The sequence below is a fragment of the Struthio camelus genome, chromosome 1, assembly GCF_040807025.1.
Source record: "Struthio camelus isolate bStrCam1 chromosome 1, bStrCam1.hap1, whole genome shotgun sequence".
In the NCBI taxonomy this organism is placed as follows: Eukaryota; Metazoa; Chordata; class Aves; order Struthioniformes; family Struthionidae; genus Struthio; species Struthio camelus.
In genome coordinates, this window is record NC_090942.1 from 119,169,677 (window position 1) to 119,191,926 (window position 22,250).

A 22,250-nucleotide genomic window follows, 5' to 3' on the forward strand; every position below is an offset into this window, starting at 1 on the left:
GGTTTTTATTTAACATCTGGGTCTCCAAGCAGAATTGTAATGTTGGTTTCACGATCTGTGGACATTAACTGCTCACTGGACTGGGCCTAAAGTGCATCTGGCAATTTCACAATTTGGTGGATAAACGCTTGTGCCTGGGCGAGAATAAAACAACAGATCCTGACTCCAAGGGGAAGCCCATTTGCTGTGATTTATACACTTGCTGTAGTGGATAAACACTAATGCCATCATGATTGCCCGCTGTTAAGATCCTGTCATCTGTAGCAACCTGTCTTTTCCGTTGGGACCAACTGTGCTATCTGATGATAAGCAATAAAGCTTAGAAGGTGACTGTAAAAGTAACAGACTGTCAGCAGCAGTCAGAGCTGTCATTGTTTTGTCACTGCCAGTTACTTGAATTCCTAAGACTTACAAAGCTAGGAAACTTGCTACCTTTCTTCCAGTTTGGTCATATTTTTCTCATCCTGGCAGAAATACTATACTTCTTCAAATCTTAACTTAATACAAAGGCAATCCTAATGAAAGAAAAATGAATAAATCCTTTATTGCCCATTTGCGGCAAACGCATTCCTATGAAATGCTGTCTTGATAGTTTTATGAACACATTCACGCAATTTGCTGGATTTCTGAGTTCACAGTGCAGTCTTCTTTGACGTTTGGAGCACAATGTAATATACCAGGCTGAGAGAAGTTTTTCATGATGTTTTTCTCAATAAATCCTCCATTCTGTAATCAGTTAAGCATGTTGCATGCTGAAAAGTACTTCAGTTTAAATAGGAAACGTGCACAAACACAGTTCCACATACTTAAGATTAACATCAACCTGCCAATTCGCCCTTATCTAAGATTTTTTCATTTCATTTCCTTTTCTTTATCCTCCTTGTGTACTGGTGCTTGAACACAGGATGACAGGAGATAGCAGGACTGCAGTGAAGAGCTACTGTAGCAGAACACCAATCACTGAAACTCTTAAAAATGATCACCTTTATAAGGCAAGCCTGCTATCTTCAGAAGCAGTCGCCAACTCTTGTTTTTAGGGCTGTGAGGACAGGAGAGAGGAGAGCACATTGGAAAATGGTGACACGCAGGAAGCTGGGCAATTGCAACTTACCTTAATCCCTCAACAGCTCAACGCTACAGCATTGCTTCAGGAGGACTGCTGGTCCTGTTATCGTATCTCGGCCATGCATACAAACTGCATCACCATATACAGGTGTCACTGTACAAATGTACCACCTGCTTTCTTAAGGTCCTCACAGCCATTCTGCATGTTGCAGCAGTCTGAGTCCTCAAGAAAAGAGCACACAAGTCCCGGCTCCTCTTCCACTGCCTCACCTGTGAGAACACACTGTCTCCCTCAATAGCTTTCTGTAATCTTTGGGAGGACTTTTTTTTCTTTCTTCTGATATAAACATAGCTGCTTATGAAGCTACCTGTGCATATTCTGCATTGTAGAAGGCTTTTACGGTGACATGAAAAATTCTCTCTTTGATTTTGTGCTTTACTTATCATCCGCAACATAACAGAGTGGGCTAAATTTTGAGATGTGTGAAGGATGCAGATCACACTTTTTGAATAATAAACATCAGTGCACTTCTGAACTTCCTGTGGTGCTTGATTTCTCGAAATACGTTTCCCTGTAATGAAGAAAAAGCTGAGCTACACTGATGGGCCGGATATTCCAGAAATCGCCATCAAAGCTTTTTCCTTTGATGTGTGCCCATGTCCTGATTGCACTGTCTCCCAGGCTAGAGAGGAAGGAAAGATATTGTGGGCATAATACTGTATGGCTCGACTGGAACTAGCATAACATCTTAATCCTCTCTTGCCTCGCGAGGAACACAAATCTCCCCAGATCCAATCTTTCACAAAAGCACAAGCTTCACTGCAAGTGCAGCTACAATTTGATTTTGATTATACTTCCTCACAGTGTAGAATGTAGAGTGTAGAATGGGGGAAGCCTGTATTTTGGCTATCTCAGATATAATCTAGTTTGAGGATAACAGACACATCTGATTTCTTATGCCAAGAAATCTAGGTTCTTTTTCCGGCTAGATTTTCTAAGGAAAAAAGGTTTACAAAATCATGCTGTCTGCTCATCTGTCTGAATCCTGTTAACTCTAACAATTAAACCACTGTCCAATGTTAGCCAAGTTGACAGAGGATGGACACCTCAGAGTCATGTGACTGCCAGAAATTTTGTAAAAATCAGCTTGAGGAATGTAGTAACGGGCCTCACAGAGGGTAAAGCTCAAGTTACCTATGGGTTTGGTCTGCCAGCTGGCTAGTGAATACGTGTGTCTCTTGGTAACACCACCACCGCCTCTCGGCAGCTGTTAGTCTGGGGATGTGAGAAGTTGCTGGGGGACTTTGGGGAAAGAAGAGAACTAAAGATGCTGCTGCACAGAGGATCTCCAAAGGGGACAAGAAAGTGAGCTGAAGTTAAGGTAACTGTTGGGTGAGGAGAAGCAGAGCACAGGTCCATAGGAAACTAGGCTTCATCAGCTCAGCTTCTCAGCAAACTATTTGTTTCTTGGACCCTTCTATCTTCCCCTTCCCCTTTCCTTTCCCTTCCCCTTTCCCTTTCCCTTCCCTTCCCTTTCCTTTCCTTTTTCCTCCCCTCCCCTCCCTTCCCCTCTCCTCTCCGCTCCTCTCCTCTCCTCTCCTCTCCTCTCCTCTCCTCTCCTTTATTTTTTTAAATTTGTAATGTCAACACCAGCGTGTCTCAGAATAAATGCAGCACTGTTATCCAGCAAAAGAGATCTGGCAGTTGCATTTTCTTTTTTAGTATACAGTATAAACAAACTGAACTGACCAGATGCTTGGGTGCTATAAGCTAGTGAGGCTCTTTTGAGGTCAGGGAGCTCAAATTTATACCAGATTTATACCAGACTTCACCCAAAGTACTCCTCTGGATTTATAGATCAATAATGTGGAAAAAAATAAAGAATGAATACATCATAACTAAGCTGGAACTCTTCATAGCTTCATATTTGTCTTTTCTGTTTTTCTGTAACATAGTTCAGAGTCTATGAAGTATGTCATGAAGAACGGCAGAAGCAAATCCATCATAAAATACAGAATACACTATTCCTACTAGCCACAGGAGTGAAAGAATGATGTCTTTTCACCTTAAAAGCTCAGGAAGAGTCACAGGCCACACGGTTCCAGAGACCTCTGTAAGATCTTCTGTGTGAATACGGAAGAGATTTTTGACTTTGTAGCACACCATTCAGTGTCTTTTTATTTCACTTTGGCCCTCAGCAAGTACAAATCTGCCAGGCTGCCTGCAATTCTCCATTCAAAAGTAGGTTTCAAAAATGGTGGGGGTTTCCTGGTGCCCCCGTTCACACAGAGAGCTCGCTGATGGCCATAGGGCCCCAGGTCCCCTGGGAGGCTGATACATTACCTCACGGCTTACCCAGAAAGCTCATCGGTTTGGGTTCCTTCTCTCTGACACTCTTTTTTATAAATGCTTTTGCCAGATTAGACTTAAACATGACCTTTTTAATCAGGCTACTCAGTATAATACAAACAAAATTATGGTAAGATGGATGCTGCTATTGCATTACTTATTTTTATCTCCATTGATTCTTCTGCATCTTTCATGAATCACCCTATTGAAAATGTGACAGGTTTATGTCAGTCACAACAGGACTGTAACAATATTAGCTCTACCATGAATTCAGTGTGACACCAAAATTGTGTCATACTTGACCTTATTTGATATATTCGTGTAGGGAATCAAAGGCTCAGTGCTAAGCTGCACAAAACAAGGGAAGACTCTTTTCTGACAAGACATTCTTCTATTTATATAGAGGTCTGTGCTTTTAGTGCTTGCTGTGCTAGCTCCAGCCATGTGACTGCATGCAAATAATAATGCTATTTCTAGAAATTGTGGCTAGAAGACATTCCAGTTCTCTTGTTATTCAAGCCTGTTTTCAATGCCATCAGTAGCTGCAGTAATTTACACCTGATAACATCTGGTCTTACTACAAACCAGTGAATTCTGGCTTTCTTTCTATGCCTCTCCTTTGGTGAGAACAAGCACGGCAAAGAGGGGAATCTTCACAAAAGTGGGAAATCTTGATAAAACCAGCAGCAGGAGAAAAAGGAAGGAGGAGGAGGCTTTTGACCATCGATTTCCTTAAAGTAATTAAATCAGAACCTTCATTTGCAATTTGGATGAACCACAGCAACTTGTTCAACTGCTCTCTTCTGTCAGAATACTACACTTGCCAGAAACTCATCAGTATAAATGGGCATAGCTTCAATGACTTGGGGAGACAGAGAACTAAAATAGCTTTTAGGTCTTTTTTCTTTTTTTCTGAGGGCAAGTGGTCTGTGACTTAAAACAAAGGATGAGAATCAGAAAAACTGGTTTCGTTCCTTGTTTTCTCCCAGATTTTCTGTAAGAACTCATAGAAATGACTGAGGGCTTGATTTTCAATGATATTTTGCAGTTATATATGCTGATGCTAGGCAGTTTAAGGCTAACACCAAATCAAACTTCCCGGAGAAGCTGTATGTGCAGTCCTTGGGCTTCACTTGTTCCCCATGAGCTTTATGACAAATTGACTACTGTGGAAGAAGTATTGAGTGGAGCCCTTCAAAAAGGGCTGTGTCTGCTTCCTTCAGCCTGGCCCCTGCCAAAAGTAAGAAGTGATTTTAAGTATGATATATTCTGAGGAGCTTGAAAGCATTACTCTATTTAGTATGCATCAACATTTTAATTGGGGTTAAAGAGGGGGTAACAAGGGGTTAAATCAGACGTGTGGCTGACAGTCATCCTGTCTGTCTGTTTTAACTTACAGGACAGGACTAATGAAGGAATAAAGTTGTGGGCATGAATATTTTAAAATGAGCAATATGGATTAATTCAGCAGTGATAACAAGATATCAAAAATGACAATTTGGCACGAGCAGTGACTGCATTCCATTCAGGTTTTTTCTGTGCATTTGGAATGATGGGTCAAACATTCAACGAAGAGATACTACCAATTTAAATGTACATTCATATTACTTCATTATAAAATACCATAACTCCTTGCATCATCCTAAGAACTGTAATAAAAACACTCTCTTGTCACTGTGAAAATCACAGTTGCAAATACAAAAGCAAGGAATTCTAGCATTAATTAGAGTTTCCTAGCAAAGACTATTCCGCATCTTCCAAACTAACTTAGTTATTTAAATTATTATTTAAAAAAAACATCTCTTGCTCTGCAGAGGCACAGTTTAACCCACACAGCAGGAGAGCTCAGTCTGCCACCTAACAAACTGCAGCCCTTACAACATCAGCTGAAAACCACAGGAAAGAAATGGTTCCTCGCTATTCTTGTTAGCAGATGCTAAAAGAGGGCAATTCCGATATAAATTTCATGGAAAGCATGCTTCTGAAATTGTCTACATTTTAGTGATGCCAGCTTTTTGGTGAGGGTGTTTCTAGGAGCAGTTTCAATAACTAACAAACATTATTTCTAAAGTTTTTCTCTTCTTATGTGTGACACTTGTGAAACAACATGTAACCCAGAAAACAGGTCAAGACTGACTCTGATGACATTTCTCAAAGAGAAGAGGGAAAGCGCTGCCCTGAAACAAGATTCACCTGTTTACTAACACCACATAATAACAAGTTAGCACTAACAGAGATATTCAGAATTAAGATTCATACAACGGCTTCCTGAAATTACCTTTGGGAAAAGGAAGAAAAAAGTGGGATCTCACCACCCTCTTGATTATTGACTTCTAGAAATAAATTAGTATGTAAGTGATCTTAAAACAGTAGTTGTCGTATTAAATGACATTTTACAATGACATTTTAAATTTGTAAAGAACAATTATCCTTTCCCTCATCACCCTTTGCCATTATTGTGCTGTGAAAGCAATTCAACACATTACAGAAAACTGGACTAACTTTTGCTTATATAAAATAAGACTATGAAACACCCTGCTTAATACAGAAGAAGTAATCTGCTTACACACAGAAACATTCCCATTTAAAGCAAAGACCCAGAGGGCATAAAGCATGTAGTGATCTAATTAGTAGAAAACACTTATTTTTCTTCCTCTGATTTTGTGCTAATTTCAACACTCCCAAGAAGGTTGACGCATACTCTGAATGTCAGTGAGTGACTCTGTTGGTAGAGGATTTGGCAAGACTGATGTGGCCTCAGCTCACCCACCCAGACACGTGTGCAAGGTGTGCTTGCTATCATTCCTTTCTTTTTAATGTAAAGGAGATGCTATTGCTCCTGACGTGCTGCTCCTGAAAGAAGGGGAGCGCAGCTGCCATGAGGGGGGAACAGGGGTCCTACGCCACCCCATCTCCCCCTGCACAGGTGGCACCACTGACATGTAGCAGAGGCCCTGGGGAACCCCAAGACTGGTGTTCTTCCCACGTTAGAGTAACTTCCTCCAGCCCTGAGTAGTGTCTGCTCCACATAAACATTTTGCAACTTTGAACAAGCAGCATTTGGGGCAGCTGCAAAGTCTGACTTTTGTGCACGTGTGTGCGTACGTGGGAAACAGCTCATAAGAGGGAACGGGACTAATTCATCCTCTTGTGCAGAGGCAACAGAACCGTTTGTAGCACCTGGTGCTACCATCACTGTTTTGTTTTAAAGGAGCAACCCACTCATCTTCCTCCAAGGGCAGAAGGAAACAAAGAAGGACGATATCTCCCCACATTGGGAGAGCAGAGAGAAGAGGGCTGGAAGCCAGGAATTCAGTCTGACAGAGGCGGGCATCTAAGTAAAACAGCAGCACGTAAGTATTTCACTTGGATGCTGCAGGCAATCGGTTTTTGAAAACACATTGGCGTATCACAGATACACTGAGCACATACAGGAGAAGGTCTATGCAAATGAGAGGATAAATGTTTCTTGCTGATTTGCCTTCATGGCAGTTCTGATTTCAAGATGATAGGATAAGGATTACAGTTACCCAGAGCACTTGCTTTTCAGGGCACATCCCACATTTGCTCCATCTGCAGATGCTTTTTAATGTCAGCGCATGGATCAATGACAGGACATGGTCCCCAGGGAACAGTCTGGCACCCTAATATTAAGCAGAAAAGCTTGGGCAGCAAAGCATGCAGTGAGCCACTCTGATGCGGGACGGATCATTCATTTCAAAGAGAAAAATCTGCATTCTTCAGAAAACAGTGTTCAAAAATATAATCTTCACTCAGTTCAATGGAGCAGCTTTATAATTTACAGCACCAGATAAAGCTAGAAGATGTAATGTGAAATATCTGAAGCAGTTCTTCCCCTGTATTAAACTGCACCTTGGGCAACAGAGCCTTAACTTCTCTTAACATATGTTTCTAGCAGATAAGTAAACAATTTGGACGTGAAATGAAAATTTTCAAGATAGCTACAGTTGGAAAAGCATCAACTCATATTAGACTTCAGCTGCAGTGCCCCACTGATAAGTTTTTGGGGCGGTTTGGCACAGTTAAAAGGAAGTAGCTTTGGAAGAATAAAAAGCTTTTTGTGTACAAGTTGTTGGATCAGAGATAGCAAGAAGAAAGACATCATTTTACATCAAAATTCTGAAAGTAGGCTTGGCTGCAGGATTGAATCTTATGCCAGAGCACACGGCTGGGGTGAGCTGAACAACTCCATGCTCGGGGAGAAGGGAAGTAGAAACAGGGGGGGCAAGCTGGGAAGTTTAAAAGTTCCTACACAGACAAGCAATCAGCCAGCATCGAACCGCAGTGAAATTTGGCTTCCTTACAGCCACGGACTCCTTCAGCATTGTGAACAAAACCTTTAGTCACACGCACGTTGAACTTCATGTTTGATTGCTTCTGTTCTGCTCCATGGGGCGTTGTGTGCGGCAGCGAGCTGAGGGTGAGCAGAGAAGTCGGACCGACACCACCGCTGCGACTGCTTAACAGTAGATCGCAGAATAGCAAATCATCCCCAGTGAAGTCCAGCACAGCCACAAACCAAATGGTTTCATTTCAGAGTGCCCCTACATGCTGGCTTATATGCACTGAATACTAAGCTTTTCTTTGCAGCAAGCTCCCTGCCTGCCCAGATCTCTGCCACAGGGCTCAAGGAAAGTGTGTTATGGACAGGAGTGTTCTGCGTCCTTAGAGGGACATTTGCAGAAACATTTCCAGATGGAGAAGCAGGAAACCTTGCATTTCTCCTTCCTGCACTGCTTGGCCATTAGCAGACAAACAAATGGAAACTTGTTCAAGAAAGAATAAATGCCCAGCTTTAATGGCTTTATTTCAGCAGACAGAGCACCAGCAAAGGAAACAGCGTGTTGCTGCAAAGCTTGCAGCATTTCACTGTGTAAAATGTCAGGTGAAGAACAGCCCTTGTTGGCTTGCCCTAGGAGGTGCGTTTCAGACACGGCAGACTGCAGCAGCCACGCCGGTCAGCACTGCTGTGGGCCCTCGTCCTGCCACTGCCCCTCCAGTTTCCCTAATCCCTGCCCAGGCAGCTGACCTGAATCTTAGACCACTCTGCCCATCCCAGACTGAAGAGAGGAGGTTTTAGCTGTTCCTGAGAATAACAAACACGCTTTCTGGTCCAGCCTAAAAACATTTTGACAGCCCTTTCATTGAGAATGTTTTCACTGAGAACACCTTCACACATTAGAGCGGGGACTTGACATTTAATAACTTGTTGTTGTGAAACACAAATACACTCCATGGAGGCTTGTTACCAGTGGACAGGTGACATACCTGCCATATCTGTTTGCGCGAAGCATATTTGCCCAGAACTGAAGGAAGTGGCCAAACCATCCTTATCCCTTCTCTCTTATGGTGCAATAAGAGCCTGGGGATGGCGCTGCATCCCTGCTGTGCTGCCAGCCAGCCCCTCGGCTGCTTTACCCAAGCAGTAAAGAGCAGGAGTGGCAGGACTCTGGCAGCAACCAGAAACTTGGCCCGGCGGGGCCTGAGCCAACAGTGAGAAGTGTTGAATGAGGGAGGACCTAGACTGGGGACAACAGGCCAGGGATGCGGGGGAGTGAGGACAGGTACCAGGACAGTCCTGGAAGAGAGGGGACAAAAGCAGTCAGGCCTGGGGGGACAAGCCAAGCAGTCCCTATTCAGCAGAGGACATCCCCTCCAAGACCTCAGAAGGGGATACACAATTCCCCAGCTCCCCATCACCAAATCCCTGTTGGTGGAAGGACATCAAGAGCAATATGTCTCGTCCTTCTTTAGGGTCCAGCCCATGCAGAGAACAGCAACTTCCACCGGGTGACAGGCGGCACAGGCCTCCGCCAGCCATCACAAAGCTGCTAGTGATCCTTGTGTGCCAACAGGGTGTCTCGAGAACATTTCTGAGTTTTTTATTTGTGTTATGTACAATGATAGAAAAGTATCCTAAAATCTTTCTATATAAACATGCCAGAGTATTATAAAGTGAGATCCCAGAGGTTAGGAAGTATTGAATTAATCTTGACTGACTATATATGTTACTCTTCAGGATTTCTGCCTTATTTACCGTATTCTTTTACAATAGCCTTTTATATTTAATATTTTTAAATATTAGGGACATAGCATTCTATTAACAAGGAAATTTTGTTTAGCATGAACACTGTTTATCATACACAATGCATTTTGAACAATCATAAGGGAAAATAGTACAGCAACAGCTCTGTCTCAGTTGGCATATCCTTCTTGTGCCCTGTACAAGATATCTACTCATTCTTCTCACATTTTAATAGACCATCAAAATCACGTACTTGATTTTTAAGGAATTTGCTATGCTTTTTCTGAACTCTCTTAAGATGCGTAAAAGCATTCAACAACAAAACACGAACATATTTTTGTCAGAAGGCACAATTTTTTTGTCTCTAAATTGCAGGGAAGGACTCTTATGTGGTTTATTATTAGTTTCTTTTAATAGCACTCCAGCAGCTTATTGCTATATATGTTATGTGGACAACTAACGCGCTATCCACATGAGATCGCTAAAGATATTCATCATGCATTTTAACTTATTGGCCAACCTGACAGTGTCTGACAGTCTATGGAAAAGTGTCGCACGGCTAAAAAAGCCTGACCTAACTTTTAAACAGCTTTCTCTGTGATATTGACATAATCAAATAGAGTTTTACATATGTCATGCTGTTGCTGCAGCAACCTGGGCTCCTCTCCGCTGACTACTGATGGGAAGTCTCTAAGCTTGATCTGGACTCAGATGTCTTGAGATTAATCTCTTGGGACCCTTCCAGAGAAATGCAGATTAATTTGCTCTTCCTCGAAAATGAAGTAACTATTTCACATAAGCTACTTTTCACGTTCCATCACATCTGAGCTTCCCATTCATAGCTTTTATAAAAATGACTGCTTTGGCACAGCGCCCCCAAGACATTTAGGAAAGAGTAGTTTGTAAAGCAGGAAGGAGGATTAAAATGGCTTTGGCTTCACTTGTATTTTTCTTGAACATAAGCAGAGAAAAGGTTATTTCTGTCAAAGCAAAAGTTGTATTTTTTTGGTTTTTTTCCTCTGGATGTTTACATCTCTGTGCACCTAATTTACAGTTCTCTGTATCTTTGTCAGGGAGGAGACCACGACAGGGAAAACAAAGGCTTGTAACCACTGAGACATATATTTCCTGAAGCTAGATTTAATTCCTAGCTAGAATGGCTGTAGATTTTATGAGGACACCTGAATATTTGATAAAGACTTGGACACTTTTGACGGCACAGTGTACGTTACTTCACATGGTTCAAATGCTGTGAAAGCCTCTCTCTCACTGCTTAGATCCTTTCTCGGTGGCAGGGAGAAAAAGGGGAAACAAGGTGTTGGAACAAACATTATGCAAGGGAACAAGTGAGGCCAATTCACTGGGGCTGCTATATTTGGTTGCGAGTTATAGCTTAGGGAAACACTTAACCATCTTGCCCAAGCACATAATATGCTTCCAGAAAAGGCATAAATAACAAAGTGTTTCTATATTCAAAACATGCATAATTACAGAAGGTACGTGCTCCGCAGTGGAGTAGTCTGCGGAAGTGCCAAAACAGAAAAGAAACCTGGAAATCCTTCTGTATTCTCATGGTATCTGTCCCTTGCTAAGGTTTACCATGCTCAGTTTTCTGCAGCACTCCACTCTGCTCAGCAGATGCGAAGCCAAGCCAAGAGGATGTGGCAAACCACACTGAAACGACCCTCCCCAGAAGTTCGAGCAGCACAGGGAGCTACGAGATCCACGGATGTTAGTGGTCTCTGAGGGCTTTCTGGCTAAGCTCAGATTCAGCAACAAATATTTGGCCGCTCTCCAAATTGGGAGAGGATGGCACACTCTCGACTTCTTCAGAGAATTCTTTGCATCAGGGGAAATCTTCTCATTTGTTCACTTTGCACTGTTACATCCAGGGCCAAGCTCCAAGCAGGTGGGAACAGGTCAAGCCACAAAACACTACCTGTCATTCCTACCTATAAACTGTTTAGCTGGATATGCACTGGGCCTCCGTAGCAACAGTACTTAGCACCTCAGTTTCCAGGGATCTGTGCAAATCTTCACCTAATATACAAAATATAAGAAAGTGTTAAAGCTGTGTGAAGCGGTGGACAGAGGTCTGGGTGATGACACTCAGGACACCTGGACTCACCCACAGGTCGGCCGCAGGTTGGCCAGCAAAATACTTTGCTTCTCTGTACCTTGGTTGCCCCAACCATAAAATTGAAGCAACTGTACATGATCTGTGAAGTACTCTGAGCTCTGCTGATGATACGTGCTTCATAAGATCTCAGTGTTATTCTTAGTCATTACGTTTCTTGTTGAACTACAACACAGTTAATACTATATGAAGCAAGGTGGTAAGGAAACTAGTTCAACATCACCTTTTGTCACATAATAGGTCCCATGAGCACCAATTTCCATGCATTTCCCTTCTAATTGTATGATCCAAGACTATAAGGTGTGTACAGCTTTTCCTCTCAGCACTGCCTTGCCGAATCTCACTAAACCCAATTAATATAATCCAGTTTTTTTCTCAGGATAGCATGATTCATCGTAGTTGTTCATTGTTTAATCGTCCTACTGTACTACAATATACAGTAGTAGTGTTATTGTAGCTATACTGCTCTAAAGATACAAGGCAAAATTTTTAAACAGAAGCAACATTTTTTGATTTATCTGTGTACAGACATAGTTATAAGCCTGGAAATGTGGGTGGCTCTTGCTCTTTGCTGTCGGAAAGCAGAGTGAGAAGCCTACTGGCTGCAGTGTGTGCTGTCATGGACCATGAAGGCCAAAGCTCTCAGACAGAAGAAGATACGCAGCACAAAAGAAAGCAGCTAAAGTAATACTTATGACACGTTAGGCTGACATATAGACTGGCATTAACTGCAGAAACAGCAGTGGCAGATTCGGCAGGCCTAATTACTCACCTGGGAATCTGGCTTGCATGCTGAGGACATTAATGACACATCTCTCCCTGGCGGGGGAAGGGGAGAAGGTGATCTTCAACAGAAATGCGCAGCAGCAAAGGCCATATACACATCCTGACAGGACTGTACTCCATCGCTTGTCCCAGGGGAAGAGGGGAATAAGCTCATGTCTTTAAACATGTTCTTCTTCTTTTCTTTTAGCTAATTGATGTTGTGTTTTTTTAAATAATTTTTTTTTCCAAATACTTTGATCTACAATACTGTCTTCACTGCTGTCTTTCACTGCTTATAATGTCCAAAACATTTAGAACCGAAAAGCCTGTCTTACTTAGAGTGCAGTATTCAACTTCAGTTATGTCTACTCTTTTTATGAAGTGGTTTCTTTTTCTATAAGGAAGGCATGCAAAACCACAGTGATTCTAAGGTCATAGCAGTGTACCACCAATTCAGGGAGAGTTTTGTCCCTTCTCCGTCTGAAAGCAAAGTAAAGCCTCAGCATCTGCTACGATATTTATAGCAGAAGCGTTCCTTGGACATAAGGGGTGTGGGAAGTTTTGCTGTCCCTTTATGTTTAGGTAGAGTAATAAGTTTCGCACTCTTGCTCACTCAGAACACTCTCTGCTCGGCATTTCTTGAGGTATTTCTGCACTGTGACTGCCACTTCCACCTACTCAGCATTTAACTGGGACCTCCAGGCCATTTAGCAATATGGAAAGATAGCTGGTCTTGAGCCCCAGCCAGTATCGATATGCTGTAAACAACATTTTCCTTGAAATAGTCAAAGTTTGCATGTGCAATCTGATGGTAGAATGTGGGAACACTTTGAACACTAACAGAATTTACGAAGCTTGTCTGTTAAACTTTAGGTATTGCAATCTGAAAGCCCAAATGAACAAACACATAGATGGTAAAATTGTAGAGCCTGACGCATCCAAGAAAGGAAGCTCAAAACTGAGCCCTTGACACCATTCCTAACTCTTTGTCCATACTACTGTGTCATATTACTGAGTCACATTTCCCACTGTTTGTGCCACTCTCACATGTCTAGGTAGAGGTGAAGCTGTAAAGGGAATATAATGAACCTTCTGCACTGTCAGAGGAGAAAAAATTAAGATATTCTAACAGCCCTACCAGACATTGATTTGTTTGGTTCAAATGAGAAAGATGCATATTTGGAATATGTAACCGTTTTAATTCTGAATTATGATTTTGCTCTGTGAAAGCAAATATATCAGTCATTTGAAAGCTAATCGTTTCCTCGGTAATACTGGATCACCTTCAGAAAAGAGAAAGAAAGAGAGAGGAAAAGGTAATAACATTCCTACTGTAAAGCTTTCCCAAAATCATAAACTAATTATTGCTAATTAAAACCTAACATTGACCAAAAACTAGGACAAACCGGGCTTCCGGGTCACAGATCCAAAACTAATCAGTTCTGGGATAGGATTTTTTTTTTTTATTGCAGCACAATCTATGGTCTAGTTGGTCAAATCAAGCCTTTCTGAGAAAAGAAGATTAGAGGTAGTTGTTTAAAATATACTTGGAGAGGGAGAAAGATTTAAGCTTTATTACTGACCAGGACATACAAAACAGACCATAATGAAAAAACAGTAGTGAGATTGTACTTGCCAACTGAACAGAAAATGTTAGCTAAAGACAGGGCCATATGGAGCAGCTTATGGTTACAGCAAGAGGGATGCCGAGGCAAATGTCCTCTGAATATGTGAAATTAGGTGCTAAGGGAAAGACGCAAGAATTTTAGAAAAACTGGTTACACCTGAACACTACAGATAGGCCTTTGAGTATGAAAGGAAATTCAAGTAAATTTAACATTTGCTTATAAGGGTTGTTCTTCCTGTAATGATTATTATGCTGTGCATGAGTTACTTATGGAAAAAGTACTAGGCTAAGTATCAGTCATTGTGCACAAACAAAATTTTGATGAAAAATTCTGATCCTTTAGCCAAATTTCATCAATTCAATTGGTTTGAAGAGTTCATTCTTTATTTTACCAAGGTCTTCACTGTGTGAATTGATGCACATGTGCTACATAAACCTTGGAAGCCTTGGTGAACCACAGCAGGATGTGCTATTTATCTGCCCAGACGGAGCTCACTGCAGAAAAAGGGCCGTATTTTGCACAGTGGCACATTAAGATACTCCTTGCATAAGTTAAGAGAAAATCAAAAATATGATGAGATAGATATAAATGCCCTGGCTTGTTTTCCATTTCATTTTCCTATAACCAATTTGACCTAAGACTGAGATATCTGGAAGAAATTTGCTATAGGTAACTGCATGCCTCCCAAGATGTGAAATGCAGGACATTAACCACCTTCATACTGCATCTTTTAAATGCTTTACGTCTCCCACGGTACTTTCTAGACTCTACAGCTCTGGTCCTTAAGCTAGGCAAATTCAGCCTCGCTTCACGTAGTTTTCATTTTCTAGTCTCAGGATCTTTTCTTTGCTGTTCTCCACCAAGTTTTCTGACAACTGTTCCAGCACAGAAGCAACTTATGTTCAGTGTTTTTATGTTAATAAAGCCCAGAGAGATTGGCTGCCTGTTGCTTAATCATCACGCCACGGTATTACAGACTTTTTGAAGACTATCCTGTGTTTTTACAGCTCATCTATTTGATGCTAAAGCAGATACTTGGAACCCAGGTGTATTCTGACACAGGGATGCAAACTGCCAATTTTCTGCAAAGTGAACATCTCCTCTACGTTTCCTTCAAATACCGAGCAGCACTTCACACAATCCCAGTAATAATGATGTTTTAGCAACGGCACAGTCACCCAGCAATGCTGTTACTGAGGTATGAGAATTGACGACATAATGGGTCATCGAAACAACAGCGAGTGGCGGGTGCTCAATGACTATCATCGCTCAGCCGCTGCAATGGGTTTCTGAAATGCTCTGGAGCACTCACTGGCATACAAGAAAGGCAAAAGGACACGTAGGATCTGATTTCTTCTGACCCTACCTGGCATTAGGAAGGGTGGTAAGGAGGTAGGTCAGTCACTGGAATTACAGAAGTTTCATATCTGTCATATATTAAGTATGTCCAGCAAGCTCTTCAGTCAATTTCAACCAGTAGAGCTCCCTTGAGCTCAATAAAAGGATGCCAATTTACATCAGCTGAGCACCGGCTTCATGACTTTTTAATATCACCCAGTGGAGCAACCTAGTACGGCAAACGTCCTCCATGACATAAAAGCCTGGAAATACAATGGCATAGAAGCCAAAGTAATTCCTCTCTCTCCATCATCTAACCCAAATGGCAGAACACAAAAGAAATCACCAAGGGGGTTTTGATTTTAATAACTTTGGGCACAATCATGCAAATCATTGTGCAGTCAAGTGTTTTCCCTGAGATCCCTGTACACATTGAGGCCACTGAGCTCCACTGACCTTTCCTTGCCCGAGTATAGACCTTCTGCAGTGCCCTCCTGATGTGCTGGCAATACACTTTTCATCTGCCTTTTACAGGTGTTTTTAACATGACTAACCCTTCAGAGCATGTGAGCCAAATGGTGCTCTCTCTTTACACTTTGTGCAGTACTGTCTAATCCAGTGAGGAGGGAGAAGCATAAAAATAGATGTTGGGACATTGTGGCAGCAGTCCTTTAGAAATATTTGTAGCAAAATAGTTCTCTGCGAAATGTACAAGGAGGAATTTTAAGCAAATTATATTATAATGAAATGATGAACCACTGAACATTTGGAATCTGGTGAATAAAACATACTTGACACCTGATTATCTAAAGATACAAAATGCAGTCCCACTTCCTACAATGTTATAGAAGAGAATAACTTGTAGATTCCTAGTAAGAAATACCTGGGAAAATTGACATTTCTTAAAACGTTCAAATATAATATAGACTTTCTAAATACAAAGAGTTTTTGCCATGTTACACCGACAAAGTTCGAATACGTATTAATACATTGACTTCTCACAATAAATATCGCAAAGGGTTGACAAACAGTAGTAAATTTGCAGCAAAATCAGTTTTTGTCTTTATCGTTTTCAAGGTGTAGGAATAGTAATATTAGACAGTAAAAACCCCACAGCTCTAGCACCACTTGGTGAAATACACACAGATGTTTTTAAATCTATATTGAAAATCCCAGTTTATCAGGAAAAACATATTTTGCAGGTTAGGTTGACTTATGTGTGTCCGTATTTCTCAACTGGAGTCAAAAATTATGATGCTCATCCTGCGTCTTTGAAAGCAGAGTTGATGTAGGTAAGGAATAAATCAGTGCAGAGTATGAACCTGTTTTTAAATACCCCATTTAACTACAGAAACATGCCGATTATTATTGAAAATTACTTCTGGTGTCAATTGAAGTGTATCTGCTTCATCACCTAATGCAATTTCTACGAAACCTAAAAATAACTCATTTGCTCATTTTAAAGAGTTGTTAATTTTAGAGATTAATTCCAAGTTTCCTCTAAGTATAACTTCCTTCAAGTATTTGCTGAAAATTGTCACAATCTCTTTTTAATTAACTTCAGTGATATGTTAATAACTTCTGTAGTTTCTCAGCTATTGTTTAAATCTAATCTGGAGCACAGCTTAAATGAATACCATTTATAAATTATCATGTAATAGCACTGAAATATGTATTCATACCCTAGCTATAAGTTATAATGTCCTAAACGAAGTAGAGTAAGAAATGAGAAAGTTCAGAGTCCACCATTAACAAATAAATAATTCTGTGCCGCTCTTGGGATTCCCATGCTTTGGAGGCTGTTTCCACAACTTAGTGCCAGCTTGTCTTAATTTGTCTTCTGCCTTCTCTTATTTGAGTCCCTTTTTTTAATACAAGTAGTACCGGAGACATAAGAAGGCTAGATTGACTCAGTGTAAAAACTAGAAATTCCTTAGTATTAAATCAAAAATATTAGGGTCATGAGCTTTAAACATACCTTTATATAATATAGTTGAGTGGGTTATGTGTAGATAAAGATAGTATTTCCTTGGACAGCTCTACTGCTTCATATATCAAGGAAAAAGCTTTTCAAAATGAACGTGAAAGAAATATTCAGTAAGACACTAAAGTTTAAGTATTATATTACCTGAAACTGAAAGCTATGCCGTATCTCAAAATCCATTATTTTTATCCTAATGAGTTAGTTTTATTAGTTATATTGTAGTCACCCTTTTTCCTGTTCAGAGGGCTAGAACAGGACTTCCTCATTACTTAGATGCTGAGAAATACCTGGAATTTCTATCACTCTTATGTCCTTTCTCAACTAATTAAATACCAGCATGAGAATCCATTCATTCGTATTTTAAGCCAACAAAACCAAAAATCCAAAAGCTCCCTGACAGTGGAAAATGCAATTAAACTGCCAGTGTATCAATTCAGGTGGAAACTGCCGCACCATTGTACAGCAGTGTCTTCCTTTCCTTAATTAACTAAAACATGAGGAAGAAAATCTGATGTCTTCATAGCATTTTCTTCACTGCCAGAAATGCTTTGGGATGATTTTATTATGTTATCATGAAGAGAGTTGGAGGATTTATTTCCATTCCTTCTGTTTGTCACCTCCGAGAGTGACAGATTCCATGGGGAAACTTGCTGCTGTTAATGGATGTGAAGGATTAATATTTTACGATATCATTACTTTATAGGCAGGATAACTATGGTTATAAGAATACATTTAATATTTTATGCATTTGCAACCATATAACACACACAAGGAGCAGTTATTGTCCAGCAGCATCTTTCTGGATGTATGTTTGTTAGTGTGACTGGAAGCTGAATAGTTTGTCCTACTTATTATTGATTTATATTGTAGCAGAAGTAACAGACTCTAATCAGTACTAGAGTACCATCATCGCAGGCACTGAAGGAGCAAATCCCCACTAGAGAGACATAGATCTTGCAGCAGAGAGTCTACAGACCAGGCAGAGCAATTTTCAGGAAAAGCAATGTGGGCAATTGCCCGGGAGCCTTGCTAGACCAAACATAAGTGGCAAAGCAGCAAGTTACACAGTGGGGAGGCTGAAGGAGGGAGGAGTGTACTCCCTAAACCTCTGCCTGGGTCCCTGCAATGCTGATGCCAGCTGTGAAGTCAAGGTTTGATCCTGCAAGGAGCTAAGCACTCAGATTACGTTCAAGCAAATACGTTTCTCTTTAAATCCTGAAATGGTCCTATCTTATTCGGAGGCTATTCCCATTAAAGCCAAGCAAATTAAGGCTGTCCAGTAATGGTCCAAGCTCATGTATTTCCTACTGTAATATGTGACTTAACTTATTTGAACACGTTTTACTATCTTCCACAAGTTTTACTGCCCCTGAATTTAGTGATCTGTGAAAGCCCAAAGCTTTCCGTTTCGCTGGCTTTGCAGGCATGCACAGACATTCCCCTCTGCTCAGATCAGGGCACGGTGACACTGTGGCAGTGAGCAGAGCAAGCAGCAAACTTGACCTGCATCCCATGAGAAAAGAAAAAATACGAGCGCCCACTGAGTAGGGGGAATTTCAGGCACATTCGAGACTTTCAGCTGCAAGGTGCTGAGTGCCTTCAGCTTGTTTTTGCCTTTGCTCAGCACTTTGAGGGTTTTATGTAATTTATTTAAACGTGTCAATGATCGGTTCCCTTGCTCTCTAAGCACAGGAGTAGTCTCCCCTCGACTTTTAAGGGAGCATTCACGTGAGAAAAGGTGTGGGGGGGGTACGCTTGCCAGGTCAAAAGGCTTCAGTCTTTCACTTTGCCTAGGCATACGCCTTTACAAATGCATCTTCCTAAGACATATAAACGTCTTCTTTTCTTGCCTTTTTTTCTTTTTCTTTTTTGCTTCGTGTTCAGCATTTCTCAAGCAAGAGAGGGACAGGCAAAGAAACAGCGGCGTGACAGATTCCGCCTGTATCTTTTCCACAGTTTTTTCCTAAGCCCCTAACTCTTCCGATACTTTGTATTCACTGTCTCACTTGACTGACACAAGAAACCCACTGTAGGGAGAGAGGCTTCCTGTGAACTAACCCTCGTTTCCATGGCGCGGAGTTTTCTACTCAAAAATAAATTCCTGTTTTCCTGGGGCTTACACGCACGTACGGCACCTGCGGGGAGTCCCCCCCCCCCCCCCGCCCTCCCACGCCCGGGTTACGCGGGGGGAGCAGAGGAGGGCGAGCATTTCCCAGGGTCTGCAAGGAGGATGCCCGGAGGGGCTCTACGCTAGGGGCGCCGCAGCCCCTCGCCCTCCGCTCGGACCGCGGACCCCGCGTTACTTCTCGGCACGCTTTTTACGGTCACGCCGCCTCCCTGGCCCCGCGGCCGCATGTGCCTTTGACTCTTTCACGCCCATACCAAATCCGCGGCCGCGGAGCCGCTCAGCGGCGGCGCCCGCCGCTCCCATCCGCCGCTCCCAAGTTCTTCCCGGGCCGGTTTGGTGCCCGGCGAGCAGCTCCGCGGCGCCGCGCTCCTCCGCGCCCCCGGCGCGGAGCCCCGCGCCCCACCCGCGCTCCCTCCGCCGCCGCCAGCCGCCCCCCTAAAACTCGCGGCGGGAGCCCGCCCGGGCGCAGCCGCCGGCGGAGCGCGGAGCGCGGCGCGCAGGGCCCGCGGCGGCGGCACTCACCGATGCGCAGCACTTGCTGGCCGCTCCGGGGGACGCCCGCCGCGGCGCACAGCAGCAGGAAGAGCAGCCCCCCGCCGCCGCCGCCGCCGCCGGGGCCGGGCGCAGGGCGCAGGGCGCTCGCCATCCTCTCAGTTCATGCCGGGGCTCCGCGGGTGCCGGGCGCGGGCCGCTACCCCCGGCGGGGCCGGCTGCGCGCCGCCGCTCCGCGCCCCCCGCCGCCCATGGCGCGGGCTCCGCGCCCGGCGCCCGCGCTGCCGCCGCCGCCGCTTCCCGCGGCTCCCGCTGCCCGCGCCCCCCGCCGCCGCCGGGGCCGGGGCGCGGCGGCTCCTCCCGCGGGGCGGCCCCGGGCGGGGCGGCAGCGCCGAGGCTCCGGCTCCAGCTCCGGCTTCGGCTCCGGCGGATTAGCCGGGACGGGCGGCGCGGCGCTCCCCCGCGCACACGGGCGCGCACACACACGTGCACATGCACACAGGCACACACACACACAGGCACACACACACAAAACTGTCCTGACGGTCTCCGCCCCGGCATGGGGACAGGGAGAGGTGCAAGGACTGGGGTAGGGACAAGTGCATGGACTGGGGCAGAGACTAGGACGGGGAGAGGTGCAGGCACTGGTAGCGGGACAGAGATTGGAGCAGGTGCAGGGAGTGGGGCAGAGACCTGGGCAGGGACAGGGACAAGGGGCAGGGAAAGTGCACAGTAGGGCATGACAGGGTAGAGGTAGGGCAGGGCAGGGCAGTGGCCGCAGCAGGGTTGCAGCTCCCGTCCTGCCCCTGCTCCACAGCAGGGAAGGGGGCTCACCACCCCACTCTGCTGCGTGTGGCCTTTGCACTCTTCCCAGCTGCCTGCCGATCTCTGCCTGATGGCTGGAGGTCTCTCCTCGGTGTGAGGGAAGCTTTTCCCCGTGCCAGTCAGCTCCCCAATTCCTGTTTTTTTCCTCTGGATTATATGGCAGTTTGAAAGCCTTCCCAACGTGAGATGCCAGGGCAGGAGGCCCAGCATGTACGCAGCTCTGTTCTGGGAGTAAGGAGGTGGTCCAAAATATCTCGAGGCCTGAAGGGAAGCAGGGAGGATGAGCTAGACAACAAGGGAAGGGAGCACCTTCAGCTGTATGCCCCTTTCTGCTCCCCAAGCACCTCTGCAACTGAGTGAGGGACAGAAGTGACAATTCACCCCAGCATATCTCCCCAGACCTAGCAGGAACCTCAGCAGGGAGCCTGGGGTACTGTGCGCCTGTGATGAGGAGCACACAAAGTTCAGATCATGAAAACTGAAAGCCACACAGGGACACAGGGACAAGAACTGAAATCAGCTCCCATGCTTGACTTGGCTAGCAGATCATTCTTCGGCCATGACTTGACCCTCTCAAATTATTTTTAAATTCCTAGTTTTAAAGATCCTGTGGGACTGAAGTTGCTTCGCTATAAAATAAAGAAACATATGGATCCTCAGCTGATTTGAAAAAAGACAAAAAAAATAGGAAAATGACTCTCACCTAGCAACAGAACTAAAATTGTGTAACAGAGATCCAAAATTGAAATAATTTAAATTTGTTTATTTTGGATTCCTCTCCAATCTGTCTAATTATTATTCCAGAAATTAACTCTTCAGAGTAGCCACTGCACATGTTGAAGTGCAATGTTTTTACATTATCTCTCCAAATCAGCCTCAAATGTTTCCTGAGAAGCCTACCTCTTATCCAATAATTTCATGACCATTCAATTGTTTTCACTACAGAGGTTCCCAGCCAGAATACTAGCTAGTGCCCTGCTTTGTATTTTTAAGGGCACATTTTACATGCATCTTGGAGATTTTTGCCCTTGATGTTGAAGAGGACAGCCATTTGTTAGAGCTAAATCCACCAGCTACTTTTCCCGCCAGCTTTCATGCCTCATCTCCTACTGCCTTGCTGCAGTGCTGGCCTGGCTCAGCCCTGTGACTCCTCGCCGGCCACAGCCACACTGCAGCCTCGTGTGCTCATCACCCTTGCCCACCTGCGAGACGTGTCCTAACTAGGATGAAAGACAGGTTCAGCCTGTGTCGAGCACATGGCACATGACTTACCAGATAGTCATCCCAAAGTGACAATTATATTAAATCACACAGCTAGTAGCTATGGAGCGTGCTGTTATGTAGGGGGCAGAAAAGGACTCCCTCGCCCCGGGCCCAGGCCACCCTGGACCGTGCTGAATGGCTCAGTAGCCTTGGCATGAGGTTATAATCTGCCGTTCCCCTTCAAATCGCTATATGGGGCAGAGAGAGAGAGTACTTCGCCCATCCCAGG

General features: G+C 43.8%; 1 protein-coding gene across 5 annotated transcripts in view; it reads right to left on the reverse strand.

The window, feature by feature from the left end:
* GRIK1 (glutamate ionotropic receptor kainate type subunit 1) overlaps positions 1-20,122 on the reverse strand; it is a 171,890-nt gene extending 151,768 nt beyond the window's left edge. For all 5 annotated transcript variants that reach the window (XM_068911922.1, XM_068911903.1, XM_068911913.1 and 2 more), the window contains exon 1: positions 19,964-20,122. In XM_068911922.1, the coding sequence (XP_068768023.1) occupies positions 19,964-20,087 (124 nt within the window). In that variant the 5' untranslated portion in view covers positions 20,088-20,122. The remainder of the gene's footprint in view (positions 1-19,963) is intronic.
* Positions 20,123-22,250: the final 2,128 nt, after the last annotated feature.